The sequence below is a fragment of the Trichomycterus rosablanca genome, chromosome 1 (assembly GCF_030014385.1).
Source record: "Trichomycterus rosablanca isolate fTriRos1 chromosome 1, fTriRos1.hap1, whole genome shotgun sequence".
Lineage (NCBI taxonomy): Eukaryota > Metazoa > Chordata > Actinopteri > Siluriformes > Trichomycteridae > Trichomycterus > Trichomycterus rosablanca.
The window spans coordinates 79,583,297-79,596,181 of NC_085988.1; the positions used below are offsets into that span (position 1 = coordinate 79,583,297).

Genomic DNA, 12,885 nt, shown 5'->3' on the forward strand with positions numbered 1-12,885 from the left:
TTACTTATTACTTAGATTCACAGACTAGAGTACAGCCGGTTCAGCCAGATCATCTGAGTCCGCGGTGTTTCGGTGAGCCTCCTCACTCGCCTTGTGTACTTAGCAGCAGCCAGTCAGAGGACTCATAGGATCCGGGTTAACTGAGATTTCGGACCCGTGATTCCTGATTCAGTACAAAGATTCGAATCATTAACCCGGGTGATTCAGGAACCGCCCAGCTCTGCTTTTGACCACTGAGCTACCACTTCAAAGTAAGAAAGTGGGGATGTGCGTCTTAAAAGCAGTATTGTAGTTTCTTTAAGATCCACTAGATGGCAGTGTTGTAAGAAGCTCAATGAGATTTAGCTCTGGAAAAGGGCGAGAGAGGCCTGCAAGTAGCAGGTTGATGACCTCAGGGCAAGAATACCAAACATCTCAAATAAGATTATCTAAACTTTTAATTTAAACCACTTTCTAAAAGACTTTCTATCCCTACGTTATAATTTCACAATCTGTGTGCCACATGCACACTTTTTACTAATGCGCATGTGGCACAAGGTTTTAATGTCGTAAAACACAGCAGTCTCGGTCAGAGATACCTACCAGTCCACAGTTGATGGAGATGCCCTCTTTAGCTCTGTCCCCCGTCGCTCCTGTTCTCTTCAGGCGCTCGGAGCCGGCTAGATCAACAAAATGAAACTTGGCAGTGAGGGTTTCAAACTCGTTCATCTCAGAGGAGCCGTTGACCAGTCTATTGTCCGTTTCATCGTTCTGAGGAAGAGCAGGATGAGAAAAAATAAACTCTAGTCTTTATTCCAAATGTAATCCAGTGTGAAAAACAAAAGTGACCAAAATGTGCATGGCAAGGCCTATTTCTTAAGCCGTGCATGTCATACTCAGGTATATATTAAATGTTGGGTTGATTGGGTATGATTAGGTATAAAGACATAAGTTTTGTAATAAGGCAGCAGTGGCGAGTACCTGACAGGGGGAGCAGACACGGACTTGGCACAGATGAATGGTGAAGATGGCATGGGAGCGTGAGCTCTGGACGTTCATCTGTGTGCTGGCGGTGGTGCGGGAAAGAGCGCCAAGCTTTAAACACTGCAGCATCTAAGATTCCAGAAAGAAAGAGAACAGGTGACTGTGTTAGAAAACATCGAGCACAAATATGAGGCACATTTTTATAATAGTGCTATAAAAACCTGACAGCCAGTCAGATTTTGGCTTAAAGTTTCATTACTGACAGAATCAAACACAGCTGATCTAGGCTACTTCTAATCCAAGCTGAAATTAAGATAAGAATAAGATAAGATTCCTTTATCCATGCCCATGGGGGAAGAAAGTTATAAAAAAATATATCTATTAGATGCAATTACTATTATACATCAGTATGGTAATAACTATATAATAAAACACTACATATTCTATATGTAAATATATACATATGTGTGTATGATGAAATGTAGAGTCCAGTGCTGGAAAAAACAATGCAATTTTCCACAAATTGCACAATATGGTAACAAATAGCATGTGAAAGTAGTATAACTGTAATGGTATAGTTCCACACTATGTAGCACAAAACAATGTGGTTCAAAATACGTCAGAAAATGGTTCGCTTTTGGTGCTTATTTAATGAAAGTGCTCTTCACAAAACCATAACACCATGGACACCATGCCCTTCTGTGCACTCATTTATCTACCTCGGTAAATATATATGAACATTTTTTAACTCCACATGCCACTTATTCACGATCGCACTTTATAATATTTTTCTGCTGTTGTATTCATATACCTTTTCATTTTAATTCCATGCTGCTATTTATCTACATATTCATATACTTTTACATTGTACATTTCATTTCATATACTTTTATATCTAAATTCTGTGCTACCTTGTATCAAGGCTTTCTTCACCTACTTTTTGAAATTCCACGCGAGCTAATTACAACGAAATTTCGTTCTGCGTACACTTGTGTATAATGAATGACAATAAAGTTCTTTTTCTCCCCTTTTAGCGCATCCAATTGTTCAATTAGCATCGTGCTTCCTCTCTGTCTATGCCGAACCCTGCCCTGACGGAGGTGATTGAAGCTAACCCGTATCCCCTCCGAAACACGAGCAGCAGCCAGATGCATCTTTGCCACCCACACATTGACGAGTCTGGCGCCACCTAGCGTTGCATGCGGAGAGACACACCCTAAGGGCACCCTCTCCCATCTCTGTGTAAGCGCCTCCAATCAGCCGGCAGAGAACGCAATCGCATTCTGACAGAGAGAGACCCACATCCGGTTCTTTGTCCCACCCCCCACATGAGCAACCGGCCAATCGTTGCTCATATAGCCACTCAGCTTCGAACCGGTAAAGCAAGGCTGGATTCGATACCACAAAGAAAGTGTTTTTCAGCCTTGGGTCACGACCCTTGTGTGAGTTGCAAGCCAAAAAAATGGGTCACAGAGAAAAATAATAACAATTAAAACAACTGATTTCAACAGGCACAAACTAAAAAAATAACATACGCAAACGCCCCCTTGAGGAGGCTTTACATTACATCTTGTAAACCACAGTGGGACCAGATTGCCACCATTTTTATTTATTAAGCATATTTCAATGTGTGTTTTGTTAAGATGCATTGTCTGGGTCGCGGTGCAAATCATGGACAAAATGTGGGTTGCTTGAAAAAACGTTGGCGACGAAGCTGACCTCTGTGCTGTTGCCAACAAGGACGGACGTAGAAAGAACACCAGCGGATTAAAACATGAGAGTTCCATGAAATCCAGTTGAAAGTAAGCATACACATACTTATGAAACAACACTAATGAAAAGCTAACCTCAGCTTCAGAGGTGACTGTACGTGTGGTGACTCCAACAGTGTAGATCCCTCCACTGGCATCCTCATGGATTCTAATGTTAGATTTCTGCTTTCTGGTCTCCATATCCCGCGTGGTATCGAACAGGTCCAGAACCTCCTCATTGTACAACTATAAAGCAAAGAAAAGAGCTTAGCATGTTACAAATCTTAAGATAATTGATCAGGTTTTATCTGACCTGATGACTGTCAGTATTTTCGAATTCATGAGAAGATACAGAACAGTAGCAGACAATCGGACAATGTTTATCTGTCTCCAAATTCCAAGACAGTGCAATCTATGACTACTTGCAGGGTCAGCAGCTGCTCGTAGCGTTATCTGGGGGTTCAATTTAAAGCTAAGTGCTGATACTCAGACTCCAAGTACAAAAATAACCTCACTGCCAATCATCTCAAGAACAAGTCGAGTACCTCAGACTTGCTTCTCAACTCACATGATGTTTGTAAATTGTGGAGTATTTATTTATTTATTTATTAGGATTTTAATGTCATATTTTACACACTTTGGGTACATTCATGACAGAGGGTGGCACGGTGGCTAAGTGGGTAGCACTGTCGCCTCATAGCAAGAAGGTCCCGGGTTTGATCCCCAAGTGGACCTTTCTGTGCGAAGTTTGCATGTTCTCCCCGTACCTGCTCCGGTGTCCTCCCACAGTCCAAAAACATGCAGCCAGGTTAATTGGAGACACTGAATTGTCCTATAGGTACCTAGTCACTAGGATGCATAAACCAGTGCATTGTAGTGCCGGTCCCAAGCCCGGATAAACAGGGAGGGTTGTGTCAGGAAGGGCATCCGGCGTAAAAACTGTGCCAAATCAATAATGCGGATCACGATCCGCCGGTGACCCCTACTGGAAGCAGTCGAGGAAATAGAGAGGTGACATTCATGACAGAAACGGTAGTTACTGGTTACACAAGATTCATTAGTTCAAGTCTTTAATGTGACATGGACAATTTTGTATCTCACTTGCACGTCTTTGGACTGTGGGAGGAAACCGGAGGTCCCGGAGGAAACCCACACAGACACAGAAAGAACATGAAAACTCCACTCAGGAAGGACCCGGACCGCCCCGCCTGGGAATCGAACCCAGGACCTTTTTGCTGTAAAGCAACAGTGCTAGCCACCGAGCCACCATTAAGGAGCAATGCAGACATTCTCACCTCTAAAAACTGGGCATTTATCTTGAATTCAGGAACCGGCTGTCCCTGCTCGATTGCGGCCTGCCGTCTTTCCTCGATGCCCCTGAATAAGTGGTGTACCGCACGTGGAATGATGCCGTGTTCTTCCTCATTGATGTTCACGTCGAAACCTGTACCCATGGTGTAGGTCTTCCCCGAGCCAGTCTGAAAAAGGACAGATAAGAAGAACGTAATGTAAGAAGCTGAACACGTCCACAGTGCATCATGGGTGCATCTGATTCTGGAAATCCAGCTCAATAGAAGTCTAAGCAAAGCTACCTTTTTTACAATGTCATTTTCTGAAAGTGCCGTTTTGTGACCTGTTACCATAAATACAGATAATTATTTATTATTTATTAGGATTTTAACATCATGTTTTACACACTTTGGTTACATTCATGACAGGACAGGTAGTTACTCATTATACAAGGTTCATCAGTTCAAGTCTTTAATATCGAACACAGTCATGGACAATTTTGTATTTTTTTAAGTTTGAACATGCAAACTCCACACAGAAAGGACCCGGAGCACTCCACCTGGGATTCGAACCCAGGACCTTCTCGATATGAGGCAACAGTGCTACCTACCGAGCCACCATGGTTTAAACCCGGGTTAATTGGCTATGTTTCCGGGGGGTGGACAATGCCTGGCAATGGACTGGCACCCTGTCCAAAGTATTACTGCCTTGCACTCAGTGATCGCAGGTGAAACTGGGCCCATTGGGACCCTGTCCAGAATAAAGCAATTGATGAAATGAAATGTCATCAATTGAGGCAGTGGTAGCTAAGCAGTTAAGGTACTGGTCTAGTAATCAAGAGGTTGCGGGTTCAAGCCTGACCGCTGCCAATCTGCCACTGTTGGGCCCCTGAGCAAGGCCCTTAACTCTCAATTGCTTGAAATGTATTCACTCATAATTGTAAGTCGCTTTATATATAAGCTTCTGCTAAAATGCCACAAATGTAAAAATGTAATTAAAGTGATTACCGTAGCACCACCGCAGAGATCCGAGTTCAAATCTCAGAAGCACTATCGGCTGGCCAGGCATCTACACACATGATTGGCTATGTCTGAGAGGGGAGTGGCCAAATGGATGGATTAGTGTCCTGTCTAAACGGTTTCTGCCTTGCACCTAGTGATTCTGGATTCTCATTCATTTACTCGCTCACTTTCTTATCCGCTTATCCAGTTAGGGTCGCGGGGGGTGCTGGAGCCTATCCCAGCTTTTCAATGGGCGCAAGGTACACAGTAACACCCTGGATGGGGCGCCAGTCCATCGCAAGGCAGACAAACACTCACACATACACACACACACAGACACACTTACACACACCCATTCACCTATAGGGCAATTCAGTGTCTTCAGTTAACCTGACTGCATGTTTTTGGACTGTGGGAGGAAACCGGAGCTCCCGGAGGAAACCCACGCAGACACGGGGAGAACATGCAAACTCCGAACAGAAAGGACCCGGACCGCCCAGCCTGAGGATTGAACCTAGGACCTTCTTGCTGTGAGGTGACAGTGCTACCCACCGAGCCACAGTGCAATTCTCATTACTGTCTATATATTTTTTTGTGTGTGGGGGGGCTGGATTGTCTTAACTTTGCCTACGTGTGAGCCTTTTAATGTAACGGATAAGCATCCTGTTTACTGTGTATTTCTGCCCTAAGCCCAGTTTTCTGGTGGGTTCTAGACCCATCACGGCCTTTTCCAGAAGAAAGTTTTTAGTGGAAATAAATGAAAGAATGAATAAAATAACACAAACTATTCATGCTCAATCACAGAAAAAAAAGCCAGTTTTTAATGTCATAATGTTTTTAATGCTTGACCTACTATTCAAAGGATGCAAAGTGCTTCTCAGAATTCAGTAAGGAAACGGTTGTGAACATGTATTAAGTATTTTGTGCTGGAGGGAATGAAAAACCACACAACCTGGTGCATGATCAACTGAAACCTGAGCTCCCACACCTCTGCTGGGTTTGAAGGTGACTGATATTAATGTTAGAAATACCTTGCTGTTAAAAAATGCTAATATTTCTTTTGTCTGAAGTGGTGGCGTGGGGTAACCGGGCATAAAAAGGAGTGGGAGACTATGTTGTCATGGCCACAGAGAGAGGAATGCGATGCTGCATCCAAATTCACACATCGTCCCCCCCGCTACCATCCCACGTAAAGTTGGGTAAAGAGGGAAAAGCAAAGTGGAGCAGCGTCAGACTTGCCTCCTGAGGAATTTGTACTGTTGTAATTTTACTATAAATAATCAGACAGATAAAGCAAGCATACACACACACACACACACATACACATACACATACACACACACACGACACTAAGGCACAGCGCATTTCCATTTTAATTAGGCTATAACAAACACCCCGCCCCCCACGTGCCCCGTGTTGAAACACGTCTGCTGTTGCACTGTTGACAGAGGTTTCACGGTTTGTTTGACTTTCTTCTCGACTCTGGCTGATACGAAAGTAAAGACAAGTGCAGCCGTGAACACCTTTTATCGCTGAACACATTTAAAATGAATAGAAAAGTGAAAAACCCACAGGAAGGGCGCAGTATCATCTCAGCAGTAATGTCGTCATTAAAAATGTTTATGTAACCAGTGATGCAAGTCTGAGTATTTTAATCTCACCCACAGTATTTAGAGGATTATTTGTCTTAAGCCGTGTTTACCATGACTTTAGCTGAGGCAACACGGGCTGTCAGCAAATTCACATTAATTGTGTGTTGAATTTGCTAGGGTGGTGCCTCAGATCCAGGTTTGAACCTCAGTGTTGATATCAGCCAGGTGGCATCTATACAGACAGGACTGGCAATGTCTGAGAAGCAGGGCCAAAGCTGTGCCACGGATTGGCGCCCTGTCTAAGGTATTCCTGCTTTATTCCCAGTGGTATCGGATCAGCGGCCACCCTGACCAGGATTTAAATAAAAATTAATGTAAATTATACACCGGTCAGCCATAACATTCTTGTTTCTACACTCACTGTCCATTTTATCAGCTCAACTTACCATGTAGAAGCACTTTGTAGTTCTACAATTACTGACTGTAATCCATCTGTTTCTCTACATACCTATTTAGCCTGCTTTCACCCTGTTCTTCAATGGTCAGGATGCCCACAGGACCCCCACAGAGCAGGTATTATTTAGGTGGTGGATGATTCTCAGCACTGCAGTGACACTGACATGGTGTCCACTCACTGTCCACTCTATTAGACACTTATACCTAGTAGGTCCACCTTGTAGATGTAAAGTCAGAGACGATCGCTCATCTATTGCTGATGTTTGAGTCGGTCATCTTCTAGACCGTCATCAGTGGTCACAGGACGCTGCCCACGGGGTGCTGTTGGCTGGATGTTTTGGTTGGTGGACTATTTTCAGTCCAGCATTGCTGTGTCTTATCCACTCATACCAGCACAACACACCCTAACTAACACACCACCACCATGTCAGTGTCACTGCAGTGCTGAGAATGATCCACCACCTAAATAATACCTGCTCTACCGACACACACTGTACGTTCCTGGAGTGACTGTGGTCTTACCTGGCCATAAGCAAAGATAGTGGCGTTGTATCCTTCGAAGCAGCCTTCAATCAGCTTCTCAGTGCAGTTACCGTAGATGCCTTCCTGCTGTGAGTCCATGTCGAACACACAGTCGTACGTGAAGGCCTTGTCCTTTCCCAGAACCACCTGGGGCTCTCCGGGAGTCACAAATGTGCAAATGTGACATCCTTCAATCTTCTCCTTTGCCAACTGTGGACGAATCCTACAGAGCGGGAGAAAGCAACAGTGATGGAGAGTTACAGACTGTTCATTCACCCCAAAATGGTCCTGATGTTCATCTTTTATATATTTATTGTATTGTAAGTCTCTAACAAAAACTACAATAATCTGAGTTTATAATATACACAGTAGCATTGCCTCTTCATTTCTTGTTAGTGGTTATGATTGACTACAGCAGCCGACTTCTCTGTGCTCCTATAAATAAGGGCTGGTCTGACTGTGCCCACTGGACTAAGTCACAAACGTTACAATGAGAAATTTGAAATTTTATTTTATTTATATACACCCCAATGAGGTGAAGTGAATAACACTGATTATCTCTTCATCACAGCACCTGTTAGTAGGTGGGATATATTAGGCAGCAGGTGAACATTTTATCCTCAAAGTTAGAAGCAGGAAAAATGGACGAGCGTGAGGATTTGAGCAAGTTTGATGCGGGCCAAATTGAGATGGCTAGACGACTGGGTCAAAGCATCTCCAAAACTGCAGCTCTTGTGGGGTGTTACCGGTGTGCAGTGGTCAATATCTATCAAAAGTGGTCCAAGGAAGGAACAGTGTTAAACCGGCGACAGGGTCATGGGAAAACCAAGGCTCATTGATGCACGTGGGGAGCGAAGGCTGGCCCGTGTCGGCAGTGTAGCCTAGTGGTTAAGGTACTGGTCCAGTATTCAGAAGGTTGCCGGTTCAAGCCTCACCACTACCAGGTTGCCACTGTTGGGCCCTTGAGCAAGGCCCTTAACCCTCAATTAGACTTAGACTGTATACTGTCACAACTGTAAGTCGATTTGGATAAAAGCATCTGCTAAACGCCGAAAATGTAAATGTGTGGTCCGATCCAACAGACGAGCTACTGTAGCTCAAATTGCTGAAGAAGTTAATGCTGGTTCTGATAGAAAGGTGTCAGAATACACAGAGCATCACAGTTTGTTGCTTGTGGGGCTGCAAAAGGGGGGACCAACACAATATTAGGAAGGTGGTCATAATGTTATGCATCATCAGTGTATATTTTTTTCCTAATTTTATCCAATTACTTAATTCGTATTTCGGCCTCTACTGCTGCAGACCTCCACTCCTGATCATGTGTGTAGCGGGTTGCTTCTTTCCACCCACATGAGGCACAATTATACTGGAATCCGTATCGTATACAAAAAGTCATGCACTGGTCCCCATTATCCCCCGTCTCAATGTGCAGACGCCCTCGATCAGTTAGCAGTGGTCGAAATTGCAGCAGTTATAAGAAATCTTCTCAGGCATTCATACCCGACAAATAAGCCATATAGGCGCCCAGCCTGCCGGTAGCAGAATTAAGATTTGAACTCGCCAAGTTGAAATTTCAGCAATTACGACCGCTGCTAACTGATCGAGAGCGTGTGCACATTGAGACGGGGGATAATGGTGACCGGTTCATGATTTTTTGTATGCAATATGGATCCTAGTATAATTGTGACTCATGTTTTACTACCGCCCCACCCGACACAGCACAAGCTTTAGCGGGAAAGTTTAAAAAGAGCATCTGTACAAATCCCAGAAAGTGGATGATGGTTTTTGTAGTACAGGGATGTTTTGTTATCTTATATAGTTGTAACTGTCATACTGCTGTATAATAGTAACTGCATTACATAGTCAATATTTATTATTTTTATTCTACTCTATTTTCTTTACTCTATTTACTGTATTTACTTCACTTACGCTGTGCTGGAGCTGCTGTAACACTCGAATTCCCCACATGGGGATCAATAAAGGAATCTTATCTTATACACCGATCATAAATAACATTATGACCAACTTCCTAATATTGTATTGGTCCCCCATTTGCTGAAAAAACAGCCCTGACCAGTCGAGGCATGGACTCCACTAGACCCCTGAAAGTGTGCTGTGGTATCTTCTTCAGCAATTTGAGCTACAGTAGCTCGTCTGTTGGATCGGACCACACGGGCCAGCCTTCGCTCCCCACGTGCATTAATGAGCCTTGGCCGCCCAAGACCCTGTCACCGGTTTACCACTGTTCCTTCCTTGGACCACTTTTAGATAGATATTGACCACTGCAGACCGGGAACACCCCACAAGAGTTGCAGTTTTGGTGATGCTCTGACCCAGTCGTCTTTATTTACATTTACATTTACGGCATTTAGCAGACGCTTTTATCCAAAGCGACTTACAGTACAGTGACAGTATACAGTCTGAGCAATTGAGGGTTAAAAGCCTTGCTCAAGGGCCCAACAGTGGCAACCTGGCAGTGATGGAGCTTGAACCGGCAACCTTTAGGTTACTAAACTCTCTCAAACCATTTGAGGATAAAATGTTCTCTTGCTGCTGTTAGGTTTTTCGGAACATAAAAACGTACATTTAATATGGGAAGTATTACATCCAGACCACATGGTCTATTCAAAATGGCGGCTGCCATAATCTCTTGGCAGAAGGCGGAGCCCGGGGCTTTTTAGCACATTTCATTGGCTCCACCAGCAGTAAAGGAGGAGGAGCCTAGACTAGTTTAAAAACTGGCGGAAAGAGAGACGCGGTCTCTCTCTTACGTGGTGTGTCTAGACTGCAGGAGAAAAGGAGCGCCGGCCGGCTTAGCTCTGATATATATTCACAGATTATTTTTACACTTAATAAAGTGTTTTAAAGAGTACTTTCTGGACTTCCTTCGACTGCTTTCTTCAGGACCTTTTGAACAAAAGATTTATCCTAACAAATGGTAGCCAGAGGATGGTTCAAGAGGTCTGAGGATTGCATCAGAATTAATTCAGCTGACTGAGGTAAGACCAGGAATTCTGAAAATCTTTTGTGCTCAATACGAGGCGCGCGCCTACTACAAGGTAAACAGATGTTCTCTGAATATATTAGATGCATTTATTATTTAGCGTATTGAGTGTAAAATTGAATCTCAGAATCCGTAAGTGTCTGATTAAATTACTAAAGTATGTTAGATAGTTTAACACTGTGAATATATGCTGGAGCTAAAAATTGTGTGTTTCCTGATTGCTGAGTTCGAACCAGACCGGTTAAAATAAATGGTATTGTGTTCGGCTGCGGCTCCACCCGGAACATCATTGGGACGTAACGTGTCCGTTTGTTTGAAAAACAGGGGCGCGTGATTTGAATGATCTAAGTTTTAACGAGTCTGGGACTGGGTTAATTCTATAGATCCAAAAGTTTCGAGCGTTGGAGATCTAAGAGTTTGGCAGCTCATAGAGCGGAATTCTATGATTCGAGCGTTGGAAATAATAGGATCTGGCGGTTCAAAGAACGAGATTCTATATTCGAGCGTTGTAAAACTTAGGATCCGGCTGCTCATAGAGCGGGATTCTATGAATGAGCGAGCGTTGGAAATCTAGGAGTCTTGCGGTTCAAAGGACGGCACTCTATGATTTGAACGTGGAAATCTTAAGAAACTGGCAGTTCAAAGAACGAGGTTCTATAAATAAGATTATCCTGAAATTCGAACTTGTCTGTTAAGGAAGCGGAGTTCGGTTAATTAGACTAATTTAAATTCTATATTCGGTTCGTAAATAGCACATCAGGAGTTTGTGTGTCTGTGTTTCTGTGTGTATTCGTCTGCGAGCGGTTTTCTTTGTTTGTACCACGTGTGTTCTATCTATCCGCCATCTTGGCTCTATGAGTGCAGCATGGTTTCCTGTCTATCAGCCATTTTAATGTTGAGAAAACAGCGTGGTTTCCTTTTATGCGCCATCTTGGATCTGAGCACAGCGTGCGCTCTTGTCTCATCGGCCATTACGCATGGGGGGTGTGAGTAGCGGCAGATCATTCTATAATTTAATCTAATTTCATGATCTTAAGGATAACTATGAGTTGAGACGAAGTATATGATGGTACCTTATTAAGTGTGCTTTAAGGTAAGTAGCGTTTTTATACTATAAGGGTCGTAAACTAAGTGCCCCCGCACTTAGAGAATAATTCTTCCATGCGTGAAAAGTATTGTCCCTCTCAGCAGGGAAGAAAAGGGGAATTTTCACAAATAATTAAGGAAAATCTCCTTAATCAGGGTTGTTGTAGTGAATAAGATTAAATTTTTGAATAACACAACGCTTGTTTATCGTGATAGGAGCTGGGTTGTTGTGTGAGTACATGTTTGTTGAGAGATTGTTGTATTGTTTCTTTGCTTCAATGTGTGAGGTAGTGCTTGACAATATTTCAATATCGATATAACATAGCAGTGGAAAATGTTTCAATAACGGAGATATGAATTTTAAACGGATTTAACCGGTGCCCGGTGTTGCCGCTCGAATTACACTGATTACTGTAACAAAGTAGTTTTTTAAAGCTCATTTCACAGACTATAATTTTGCTTTTGCGAAAGTATGTTTTGTAGGGGTAGTTACTGCGTTTTGGATGATATAATAATCGCAAAATGAAAAAGCTGGGAGGCTGTTAAAGTGGGTTTTGCGACAGGGAGTCGAATCCTTTGTCTCGGTTCCCTTTGAAGAACCGTGTGTTTGCATGGCGACTCCCGGAAGAATCGATTCCTTTGTTCCAGTTTGGAGAGCCGTATCATGGATTCGAATCTTTTTGCGACACATCGCTAGTGGATACACAGTTCGGAAAAGTTTTATTTCATTTGAAATAACACGTTACACATACCTAACCGTTTTAAATGTTATATAAACATGTTTCTTCTACTACATTTGAATTAAAAACAACTATTGTGAGAATTATATCCACTCCTGCTTGCGTTACACCGAAGAGAACCCCTGCTGCTTACTGTGAGTACATTCTAAATTAAATACTCGCTACTTGAGTAGACTTTTAAAGTAATAACTTTACTCGTAGTTAAGTAAGGATTCATTAAAGTAATAGTACTTTTACTTCAATACAGTTTTTGATACTCTTTCCAACTATGATTAAGACCTATGTTAGTATATTGGATTATATTGTCAAGGCTTATGTTTATTTGGGAATGATGTATTTTTCTCTGTATGCAAATGCTGAATACAAGTAAAAGGTAAAAAAGCTAATTTATTATTACTGTTTCTAAGGTATTGTGTAGTTGTGAGGGGTGAGATTTCGTGGACTGTTGTAGGGTTCAGAGGTTTGCAGGTGAGGCCTTTC

General features: G+C 42.8%; 1 protein-coding gene across 3 annotated transcripts in view; it reads right to left on the reverse strand.

Moving 5' to 3' along the window:
* The window catches only part of LOC134315999 (kinesin-like protein KIF21A), a 99,457-nt gene that overhangs the window by 42,818 nt on the left and 43,754 nt on the right, over positions 1-12,885 (reverse strand). For all 3 annotated transcript variants that reach the window (XM_062996471.1, XM_062996470.1, XM_062996472.1), the window contains exons 2-6: positions 7,576-7,798; positions 4,010-4,192; positions 2,811-2,960; positions 961-1,092; positions 583-750 (exon numbers count right to left, since the gene is read on the reverse strand). In XM_062996471.1, the coding sequence (XP_062852541.1) occupies positions 583-750; positions 961-1,092; positions 2,811-2,960; positions 4,010-4,192; positions 7,576-7,798 (856 nt within the window). The remainder of the gene's footprint in view (positions 1-582; positions 751-960; positions 1,093-2,810; positions 2,961-4,009; positions 4,193-7,575; positions 7,799-12,885) is intronic.